General features: G+C 38.0%; 1 protein-coding gene across 2 annotated transcripts in view; it reads left to right on the plus strand.

Moving 5' to 3' along the window:
• Positions 1-12,325, plus strand: part of ASB14 (ankyrin repeat and SOCS box containing 14) — a 568,121-nt gene that overhangs the window by 125,234 nt on the left and 430,562 nt on the right. For both annotated transcript variants that reach the window (XM_044078761.1, XM_044078762.1), the window contains exon 3: positions 6,948-6,997. In XM_044078761.1, coding sequence (XP_043934696.1) covers positions 6,948-6,997 — 50 coding nt within the window. The remainder of the gene's footprint in view (positions 1-6,947; positions 6,998-12,325) is intronic.

The raw sequence follows: 12,325 nt of genomic DNA on the forward strand, positions 1-12,325 counted from the left end.
CAGAAGTGCTTCTGGGTAATGAATTTAAGCTGCTGTCACTAATGATTTAGCTGCTCATGTAACAGGAGAAACAAAGGAAGTTCAACAGATACAATGAGAGAGGCTTGGAGATGTGATCCCTATAGACTTCTATTTAGCACTCTAGATCCAACCCTATGCTACTTGCAGGGATGAAGTCAGCCATACGCACTGATGTTTGCTTTATTCATTCATATCACAGGATCACAGGACATGGATCATTAAAGCTCACATTGGTATTATGACATTTGGGCCTGGTATGTCTAGAGAATATTGTGAGATCATTCCATGTGTGCAAGATGGTTCACAAAAACAAGTAAATTGTGAGATAATTCCATTTGAGAATCCAGATCAGCCTTGGTGTGAAATAACAGTAGTGTAGTGTTTCATTTCAGACAAATGAGGTATCCCATGTGGACTGACTACCTCAAATATCCTGAAGAGGTCACTGTGAAGGATATATACTCCAGTGCTGTCAATGTGGTTCTAAAGGGAATTATACTCCAGTACTGTCAGCGTGGTTCTAAAGGGAATTATACTCCAGTACTATCAGTGTGGTTCTAAAGGGAATTATACTCCAGTGATGTCAGTGTGGTTCTAAAAGGAATTATATTCCAATACTGTCATTGAGGTTCTAAAGGAAATTATAGCCCAGTACTGTCCACTGTGGTTCTAAAGGGAATTGTTATAAATCATGACATTCCACAATTCTTATTTCAAATAATGTTTATAATAGGTTCATAGGTTCATACTAGGCTATCTGCCCGAGGGCATTTATTATTTTGCTGTGCCTCTGTCGAGCAGTGACACTGAGGTAATCCCTGGGGTATATCTGCGATCAATTCCAAGGGTCTATGTCAGAACAATGAAAAATCAAACTATCAAACGCTCACATGAGCAAATAATCAGGAACTCGAAATTGCTATTGTGGGGGGCTGTGCCCCCCGCTAAATATATATTCCTACTCCGAGATTGCACCACAGTGAGGAAAGGGCAAATATTCCTATCTTCACTGTACTGTGATCCCAAAAAATCAATACAGAATCCCTGATTTTTTGCTCATGTGAGCACTCGACATTTTGTGTTTTCATCGTTCTAAAGTAGACCCAATTCCAAAATCAAAAGTTACACAATTTTATGACTGAACTGGAATTCTGCTATACCACAACAATCAATAAATACCTAGAAGCATATAGATAAGCAGAGCAGACAATTCAAACTACAAAAATATCAGCTAACGTGCAAGAAAGGCAAGACTGTTATAAATCATTCCTGGAGAATTACAGCATATAATTATAACCTGTGGGACTGCCATCTTTCCAGTTAATCAAAGGAAGAGAATGAAGACAAGGTTGCCAGCCTTACTGGTGCTGTTGCAGCTGGAAGGAGTGTCATCTAAAACAGAAATGGGAACTAGGACATCAAAACAAGAAGAAATACTATGATGGAGGGTCTAGCACATGGCTGGTTATTCTCAGGAGACATTGAGAGATGACAGGATCCTTATGGCAATAGTGCCTCATAAAACTGGGATCCCAGATCTGACCTTGTATGCACAAATGAGGGCCAAGTCCCGAGAAGGAGTAGGTGGCACCTGTACAAATTGAGGACAGTCTTCTTTTCAATCTGTGGAGAGAAGAAGAGAAGGAAATGAAAAATAGTGAAATCTCTGCTGAGTTTAAATATGTCTGCTAAAAACATACCAAATAACTTACGTTCAGAGGTGCATGCCAACCCATTATTTAATGAAGCCAAAGCCACTACTTGAATAGTGAAGGATACAATAAAGAAGTTGCCATCCAACTTTCTCCATGCTGGAAGGTCCATATGTGTATGACTTAACAGACTACTGCATGGATGGCCTTACCCTTAAAACCTACCTATTCAATGCCAGTAAATTAACTGTTTACATTTTTTTTCTGTGTATTTGCACATGCTATTCCAGAATGTGCTGAAATACTTAAGTTAGGAGAGTATTTGACTGAAGATGTAAAGGTCCCTGATTTAAGAAGCCTTTTGTGTATCACTGTGATATGGTGGTTCTACAATGGACTGGAAAGAATAGTTTTGTGGTTTTGACACCTGCATGGCAGTTACAGCAGAGGATTTAAGCTGTGAGCTAGTTAGGTAGGAGGTATGGGCCAAGGACAACATAGAGGGGGTCCTATGGTTAGCTATAATATGATAAGGAGTTTTGTTAATATTAAGCTGGACATGAGTTCCAGGTCATTATCTTGTCTAACGAGTCTGGAGATGAAGTGTTTTTTAACAATATAGAGACGCTGCCACCTTTAGTGCCTTCATCTAATGCAGTTGGCCTGAATATGTGATATGCATTGAAACCTGCACTGATGGAGTGCTTTCAGTGATCTTGAACCAAGTCTCTCTGATGATACATATATCAGTATTTTCCCAGGGGTAAGGAGTACTTGTAGGAAGTGAAGTTTTTGTTAAGGCTACTATCAGTAAGCAGAAGTTCATTAATGTTATATAGATTATGTTTAGTTGAATCAAAAGCTTTAGTAGACTAACATTGCATAAAAAAGGCACTGTGGTGGTGGGCAAGGATTTAGCTAATATACAAAGGATATGGTATATGTTTGTGAGACTGCCGAGGGTACTTGTTTTTTTCTTGGTTACATTTAGATAGCCTTTGTGGTTTAGGTAGGTTACTTTTAAGAGCCTCAGCATATGTAGGTCTATGTGTCTGGTCTCGGCTGTAAGCCCTTTGCTTCTTGTTGCGTTGTGTGATACTGATAATCCATTTATTATTTGTTGTGGCTTTGTGAGACAGCTTTGTCTCCAATTGCATTGTATAACAACATCTCTCACACACTGTGTCGGCTAGTTTAGATGCTTGTCAGTAAACATGAGACAATTGCAACCAGGCTGGCTACAAAGACAGTCGGAAAGTGTAAATGCACTGTTCCAGGTACTTAATGTGGGCCTATGGGTTTGGAGTTGATTTGTTGAACATGATATTTAAAACACACAAACTAAGTCTACTAACAACAATCAATGTGCAACCTAGTGTGAACCAGAGCCCCTTCTTACAATACAAATTGGTGGAGTAGCTTGTATAGAGAAACTTATGTCTCTAAATGCATACAACTATACAGGGCAGTTAACCACATTGCTACATGATAGGAAGCATCATACTAAATCGTCATATTTATAACAGAAAATAAGCACCAAAAAGCAGTTCACACCAGCCAATAGCAAGGTACTTGAATTTAGGCTCTGTAGCAATTAACACCCATAACTAGACTGACGATGTTCTACTACAATCAGAAGGAAACAGTAAAATAATTATAGTGAAAAGTCACTAATTTAGCACTAAAAACAGTGCAAGCAGTATCGGTATAGCAAATATTAAACAATTTTATGTATGCCTTACAATACTTTACTGTACTTAATGTACATTTGTATGTTTTACTACATCTTATCACAGTGTTTTATGCCTTACAATGTTTTACAGTACTCAATGTAAGTTTGTATGTTTTATTATGTCTTGTTATGCAGTGTTGTATGCCTTATAACATTTTACCATACTTAATATATGTTTGCATGCCTTATTACATCTTCAACATACAGTGTCGTGTACCCTACAATATTTTACTGTACTTAAGTATGTTTGTATGCTTTATTACATCTTATCATACGGTGTTGTATGCTTTACATTTTACTGTACTTAATGTATGTTTGCATGCTTTATTACATCTTATCATACGGTGTTGTATGCTTTACATTTTGCTGTACTTAATGTATGTTTGCATGCTTTATTACATCTTATCATACGGTGTTGTATGCTTTACATTTTGCTGTACTTAATGTATGTTTGCATGCTTTATTACATCTTATCATACGGTGTTGTATGCTTAACATTTTGCTGTACTTAATGTATGTTTGTATGCTTTATTACATCTTATCATACGGTGTTGTATGCTTTACATTTTGCTGTACTTAATGTATGTTTGTATGCTTTATTACATCTTATCATACGGTGTTGTATGCTTTACATTTTGCTGTACTTAATGTATGTTTGCATGCTTTATTACATCTTATCATACGGTGTTGTATGCTTTACATTTTGCTGTACTTAATGTATGTTTGTATGCTTTATTACATCTTATCATACGGTGTTGTATGCTTTACATTTTGCTGTACTTAATGTATGTTTGCATGCTTTATTACTTCTTTAGCATGCACTGTTATGTGCTTTACAACATTTTACTGCACTTAATGTATGTATGTATGCTTTATTAGATCTTTAGCATACAGTGTTGTGTCCCTTACAACATTTTTACCATACTTAATATATGTTTGCATACTTTACTACATCTTCATCATACAGTGTTGTATGCCTTACATTTTTACTGTACTTAATGTATGTTTATTTGGTTTATTACATCTTTACCACACAGTGCCTTTGTTGTACTTAAAATGATTGCATTTGTTTTTATTTTATTCTTTTTCCTTTTTCAGATGTCATCTTAAAGAAATTTTTGATCATCAATTTGTACTTTACCACACTTGTGCGTATATTGCTGATGTCTTGCCTGTGGAACTTTTCTCCCCAGACCTCCACTGAAAGGAGTTTTTCACCCAGTCAGAGTTTCCTGATGAAGAAATGCAAACATATATATATATATCTACCATTATACTAATATTCATGTATGCTGACAACTAAAAACAGAATTCACAATACGTTGAAAATGTGAATGTTGATGTACTTCTAAGCATTTGCCTAGAAATGACCCTTGGTACATGCAAAACCTAAAACAAAGGAAAACAAAACAAGACATAAAAACAATGTTTTTTTAGGGGAGAAGCCCCCCTCCACAGTGATAAACACAGACAAAGGCAAAGACATAACTTATTCATTGAAAGTGTCCTTGTAAATTATAAAATCATGCCTCATAATAATCAGGTGCTCATCCGGTAGCATTCCATGGGTTATTTATTTCAGGGGACACTATTGAATATATTAAGCAGCAAATTCTACATTAATAAATACAGAAAGAGAAATACCAATTGCATTTGTATAAGTATTACTTCCCTGCTTAGGTTTCACAGCTGGATTTTATTTATCATATTAGCTACTTTTTAAAAAAATAACTTATTTTGTAGGCTAACTAGTCAAAGAGTTAAGACCAGAAAAAATGGTTTATTGCACAAACCCAGAAACAAAATGTACAGATAAGCTCTTTTGTCACAAGTACTTAAGAGACTACATCAGATAACTACAGAAAATGAAGCTACTATTTATAAATTTGCAACAAGTCATGTGACTGTGTGCCAACAATTTTAAAGAAACATTAACCATTTTATACAAAATTAGTTAAAACAAAATATCCAGACCTTAAAAATATCAACTTTTTAGACATTAAATAAATACAAACATCTAAAACACATAATCTAAAATATGCTTTAAGTCTTAACAAACAGGAGATGTTTATGAAGGTTAATGTTTCTTTAAAATATTTGGTATATAAAGTTTAGGGGTGTTGGGTCCCCCCCCCACTTCAGGGGCTGCAAGGTGACTTGCCCCTCTGTAAAACATGCTTTTTAAATAAAGTTTCACCAAGGAAGAGGTTTGACTGTTTGTTTTCATCTGTTTGAACCTTCACAGAATTTTAAATCAACTGTATGTAAGGGAACCTGTTTTGTGTTTGATTAATTGCCTCAGATTTGAGACATTCTTCTGCTGAGTTGTCTTAAGCTGTAGTAGCATCTTCAAGTTTGTAATCAAGTTCCTTTCAAGCCTGTTTAGTATGTATAGATTCCTACCTTCTATGTTGGTGAATAAGGAAAGACAAAAGTGTTTTATAAAAGCAGCTGTTTTCAGCCAGTTGGTCTTTGTAATACAGATAACAAGTGAGAATTCTCTTGCATATAATATGTGTCACTCATGGCATTTTATGGTCCTGGTTTAAAAGAGATGTTATGTTGAAAAAGTCCACATTGATGAATAAAACTGCACATTCGTGTATAGAGTCTAGTTCATGGGCTTAGATACAGTTCTTGTGTTCATTTACAGTGTTTTGCTTGTTTATGGGCTTGAACCTCTCACAACTACATTGATTATTTAAAGGGAATGTCTGGTTCTTTTGTCTGTAACCTGTTTTAAAAAGTGTGTACTAGTGCTAAATTGTGGATTTCAGGTTATAACAGAGTGCTAGTAAAACAACTCTTTACAAATGCAGTGGAACAAGTGTCTGAGAAACAGGAGTTTGTGTAATCTAGATTGTACGTGCCAGTAAAATTTAATCTATGTAGTTTTGCTTTTTTCAGTAATAACATACTGCTTATAAAGAAATGCCCTTAATCAATAAAGACATAGTTATTTTAATAGACATGGTTATGTTTCATTAATCTGTTCACTAATTAGTTATTTGGGGTTAGGAGCAAATAATTTTGTATCTTTGATTTAAACATAGTCTAGTACATCCCTCTCAAGCTCCTTAAAGCAATAATTCTGCACAAAGCTAGAAATAATGGAAGGCCAAAGACTCAAAATCAGGGATACTTTTGAAATATTGAACTTACAAACTTAGAAAGTTAGCATGTTTTTTCTGAAGAATATGAAGTCAGAAACTCAAATTTGCCAGAAAACTTTTATGGAGCATGTCAAAAATACATGGCAACTATCTGGACATTCTGTGAAATTCTGGACAGATATATGGTGTGGTGTAGTAATAATAAGAAAATGAATTTACTCAGTTTGTTTGTAGCATTTAACTTTTATTTTTTTATTTTTTTCTCCAAAAACTTTGTATTTGTTTGAGCAATATAATAACAAACAAGTATACAGCCAGTAGTGTGAAGTTAATATATAAGGTATAAGCGTATAGGCTCGCTTTTATTTTTTTAAAGAAGGCGTATAAACTGTGATGCACTATAAGTTTTCAAATATCTCTTTTTTCAAGGAGAATCCTGTCCCCAGAACATGATGACATTGTGACAGCAATACGATCAGGTGAGTCCACTTTAGCCTGGTGTGTATAACCTAACAAGCTTGAGATGACTAACATTTCTGTAGAAATATTGACCTTTGACTGGCATTCGTGGAGTGTACAGATTAGTGGTTACATGTGATGATGCAGGCATGCTTACCTCAGAAAAGAAGTAGCACTCCTACTTAGGAATTTCAAGGCTAAATGTGTTAGTGCATTGGGAACAGCTTTTTACATCCTTTTATTCTGGGGAAGACTTCGCTGCCCTCACACCTCCTGCACGCCCTTCCTTTATAATCTTATCTTCTTTCTTCTGAATAGACACAACCTGTATGCAAGATCATCATGCCATATGTTGTCTCAAAATGCTATCACATAGCATTTCCCTATGCAAGAAGCAGTATATATCCATTAAACAACATATAGTCTCCTTAGAGTGAAATGAAGTAGTGTTCCCTATGTCTCAGAGAATCTGGAAGGGAAGATTAAAATTATGATGTCCAGTAAGGAGAATACTCCACAAGAGGCATAAATGAAAAGTCATACTCCACAAGAGGCATAAATGAAAAGTCATGTTATTCAAGGGAATAACAGGTTGCGTTCAGTAGACAGCAAAGAAGAACAAAAATGTAAGCTTATTTTGAGTTCAATCTGCACTTTTCCATCTGTATTTTACAGTTTTACTGCATTAATTTGTGCCTTTTTGACTACATTTGCTGTTTTTGCCTGCTTGGTGCAGTGGTTAGCATTGTCGCCTCACAGCAAGAGGTTCTCTGGTTTGATTCTTGGCTGGAGTGCCTTCTGTGTGCAGTCTCCATGTCCTCTCTGTGGGTGAGTGAGTTTTAAAGACATGCAGGTAGGTGAGTGTGTGTATGTGTGTGCCTTCTGTGAAGGTAGGGCACCAGGCTGGCCACTTGACATCGTAAAAACTCCACTGTCAATCAATCTACGGACTGGTGATCCTCTGTGGTGACCCCTAATGGGAGAAGCAGAAAGACATTGCTTGCTTTTTACCTGTACTTGTTTTGCACTGAAATATTGCTTACCTAGCATAGACTAGATCCAGACTTACTGAATCTAGCCTGTTTTTCATATACTTGAACTTAAATCCAGCCATCTTACATTAAGAATGACTCCCCTTCATCCTTGTGGCAGAAGAGTGTGGATATATATCCTTGTCTGATCTGGGGATTGCTGGAGGAAGGATCATTGTGTGATTTCCTATTGCCAGACTAGTTTAAAGATGTTTTAATTTCACCTGTATATAAGTCTCGCATTTGCAAGTTCTTTGGCTCTATTAAATGGAGCAACTCTGTGCTTGGTGTCCATTGCCAGAGATTTAAAGTGTTTCTGCTTGAATTCAAGCCATCCAAAGCTAAGAAAAAGAATTGAAGCTCATTTTCATAGGTTCATAGGTGTTTACTAGGCTTGACCACGAGAGCCTTTTTAAGCCTAGCCATGCATCCCAAATCTCTGGCACGTTCTGATACCCTTGATAAGTGTAAGCAAGAGCCTGGGACATGAACCATTTACAGGTTAGCTGTGACCATTAGAGATATAGCTGCCAAACCAGGGATGAATTTCTGATTTCCCATCCAATTGTCCAAGTTCCACTTGAATTGGGTTAGGGAGGAATTCTGCTTCACATGGATGGGGAGCCTGTTCCATAGATGGGGTAGTCTCTGGGATACATCCCTATCTTTCCAGCAGACCTAGTTACATCACATGCAAGGTTTAAGTCTTTAGAACAGGTAATTCTGGTACTGTTTGTTTTGTGGATATGCAAGAGGTCCATCAGAGTGAGGTCTGACAATGCGATGTATGCCAGACATAGATCTCCCCTCAAAAGCTTATAGGAGACAGAATACAGAGGTAGGACCTTGAGGTAATCTGCATAGGATATTTTACTTATGCCCTGTATTAATTTAGTGAGGAACCTCTGTGAATGTTACAGTTGTTGGATATGCCTGGTTAAGTACATACCAAAGGGGGTATATGGACTTAGATGCCATACCTTTGTTTATAAGTTGCATAACACAGAATGATTTCCTCACCACTGTAGACATGTGATGGTCAAAGGCTAGACTGCTATCTATGTGTGTCACTAAGTCCCTGGCTATTGGGTCAACTCTAAGAGGTGTGTTGTCAATATGATAGTTACCAGGGATGGATAACTTCCCAAAGGATACTATTATGCATTTCTTGGCATTTAGTTTTAGTCCATGGCTCTGACAGCAGTTGTTTGTCTGCTTCAGCCCCTCCTAGAGAACATTTGTGTCAGTGTGAGATTCAGTGACAGCTCCTAATTTGAAATCATCTGCAGATTTAGTCAGCCAGAGACCACTGACATTGGCCTTGACTTCTGATAAGTAAATGTCAAAAAGGAGCAGTCCAAGGACTGGTCCCTGAAGGACTCCACTTGTGACTGGCCTCTTTGTAAAGGTGGGCTTCCCAATTCTAACTTCCTGGGTCCTGTCTGTGAGCCAGTTGGCTATCCACTGGGTGACATTTTGTACCTAACCTCTTGAGTTTGTCAATAATGCCTGAATGGGGTATTGTGTCAAATGCTTTGGCTAGGTCAAGGTAGGAAGTGTGAACGACTTTTCCATCATCCTTTGCTTTGGTGACCTTTTCAAGGAAGTCCACCAGGTTGAGTAAACATGATCTGCTCTTGATGAAACCAAACTGGGTTGGGTCCAGTGTCTGGAGGTTTACTATATCTCTTTTGATCATCTCCATGATAATTCTTTCCATGGCCTTACATATAAGTCTAGGGTTACCATGGGTCTACTTTAATTAAACGAAAGTGGAATCCATCAAATACGAATCCGTCGACACATAAACAGCGAAACGTGGAAACGTCAAATGCACTAAATAGCAAAATCGGAAATGTTAAATTGTCATAGTTGGCCCATCTGTGGTATAGCTCCTTAAGGTAAGTGTGTGATAATTATGGACCTTAGGGTTAGGGTGCGGGTTAAGGTAAGTGCATAGATAGGTAATGTATGTAAGGTTTAGTGTAGGGTTTTGTCAAGTGTATGTGTGTGAGATATCTACTTTGTGTAGGTATAATTCTGTAGGGTAAGTGTGCGGTAGTTACGGACCTTAGGGTTAAGGAGGGGTTAAGGGTAGTGCATAGATAGTTGTGTATGTGGGGTTCAGTGTAGGGTTACAAGTGGGGTTTTGGTGCTTTAATTTAGGGTTAGTGGTAGGATTTTGGTTAGTGTATGTATGTGTTTTTTGTTGTGTTTGCGTAGGTAGTATGTTACGGGTGGTGGGGTTGGCCGACTATTGCAGGTTCGATATTTAAATTTTGCGGTATTGCGTGTTTGACGTTATCGCGTTTCGCTGTTTATGTGTCGACAGATTCGTATTCAACAGATTCCGCTTTTGTTTAATTAAAGTAAGACTAGAGAGACTTATGGATCTGTAGTTTCCAGGGTCTGTAGATGGCCCAACTTTGTGCAGAGGGACGACTGTTGCCTTTCTCCATTCATGAGGCATGGAGCTTGTTAGGAAGCTACATTTAAATAGTAATTCCAAAGGCCCTGATAGGTCATGTTTCATGCTATTTAGAAGGGATCCTGGGATATTGTCTGGGCCCATTGATGTAGTGTTCTTGGTCTTAGACAGAGCATTAAGGACCTGTTCCCTAGTGATAGTAGGAGGGCTATATTTGATGATATTTCCTGAGGAAAGGTTGAGGGGGAGACAGGGGTAAAGTTGGAGCTGAATTTTATCAGCCAGGAGGTTTGCTATATCTTCTGGCTCAGTATAGGTGGCTCCACTTACAGTGAGCTCTGCACATATTTGTATATTGTCTTTGAGGTTGTGGACATAGCTAAAGAATCCTTTGTGGTTGTCCTTGGCCTGGGAGGCCAAACGTACCTCAGACTTGGCTTTGGTAGACTTTATTTGTCCTCTGGGTTGTTTATTTAGTTTGATGAGAGTGCTTTTATCCTGCTGGGTGCTGCACCTCCTGATGTTTGCCATGATTTTCTTCCTCCTGTTATACATCCTATTGATTTTGTGATTCCATCAGGATGGCTTGTTTTTTGAGTTCGTTCTGTACTTCTTCCTGGTGGGTACAGCTGCCTCCATGCAGCTATTAACATGCTTGTGCAGGGTTTCTGTGAACAGTTCTGCATAGACAGCAATCTTCTCAGGGTTTATGGGGGCCTGAAAATTTGCCAGGTTCTCACTTAATAGCAGAAGGTTAGCCTTAGAATAGTTCCTGAATATTTCAAGTTTAGCTGGGGGTCCAGTTTTATTTTTACTTCAAAGGAGACCATTTTGTGGTCTGATCTTACCAGGGAAGGCATTACAGTAGGGGGTGTGAAGCACTCTCCCATATTAGTGAGGACCAGATCCAGTATGATTGCAACCCTGGTCCAAGGAGTTTGTGTTTACAAAGTCCAGGATCTCTGTGCATGTACATTTGGCATTGTATATGATTCCAATTAACAGTGTGGTAATTAAAGTCACCCATGAATATGGTATTGGGTTGGATGTTTAGTGTTGCTAATAAGTGTAAATAAATGGCATGGGTTTCCTGGGTCATAGTGGGGGACCTATAGCTTGCAAGGAAGTGGTATTGGATTTTGCCTATGGTGATTTGAACATGGAGCAGCTCAAGTGCAATGTTCTGTTTGACAAGCCTTGAAATATATTTATTTTTGATGTAAATAGAGACACTTCTACCTTTAGCCCCTGCCTGTGAAGTAGCTGCTTAAATGTGTGGACGGCATTATAACCTTGCACTGTTGGTGTGCTCTCCATGTCTCAGTGGCTGCACATACATCAGCATTCTCTAGGATAAAGATAACTTCTAGAGAGTGGAGTTTTTTTGTTTAGACTCCTAGTATTGAGCAGTAATACCTTTAGATTCTCTTGGTTTTGATTTTCTATGTCGGAAGTACTTTGAGTTTGACATTGCATAAAAAAGGCACTATGGGGGAAGACAATGTTTTAGCTAATATTCAAAAAACTAGAGGGGAGAGGGGCATACCATCCCTGGCAAAGCAACCAGACCATCTCCTTGCATGCTGACAAATATTGCATCCCCTTAGAATGACACCAGAAACTAAGCCAATTATTAAAGTCAATTATCTTTTCTTCGTATTGTGGCATCATCCTTGGAGAAGGTAAAATGCTGCTCAACGCTAGGCTCATACCAGCCTGAGGCAAATGTTTCGAGAACTCCATGATGTCTCTCTTCATACTCTTCATATCGTTTAGGGAGGTATGTCTCAGGTCATTTACTCCCACATGGACTATGACTGAGTCATATTGGTAACTGTGGTCCAATGATCTGAGTGCATGTGTAATGTGGAGGATCCTAGTCCCTGATA

Source organism: Protopterus annectens, chromosome 7.part1, assembly GCF_019279795.1.
Source record: "Protopterus annectens isolate FY-2018-M chromosome 7.part1, PAN1.0, whole genome shotgun sequence".
Lineage (NCBI taxonomy): Eukaryota > Metazoa > Chordata > Ceratodontiformes > Protopteridae > Protopterus > Protopterus annectens.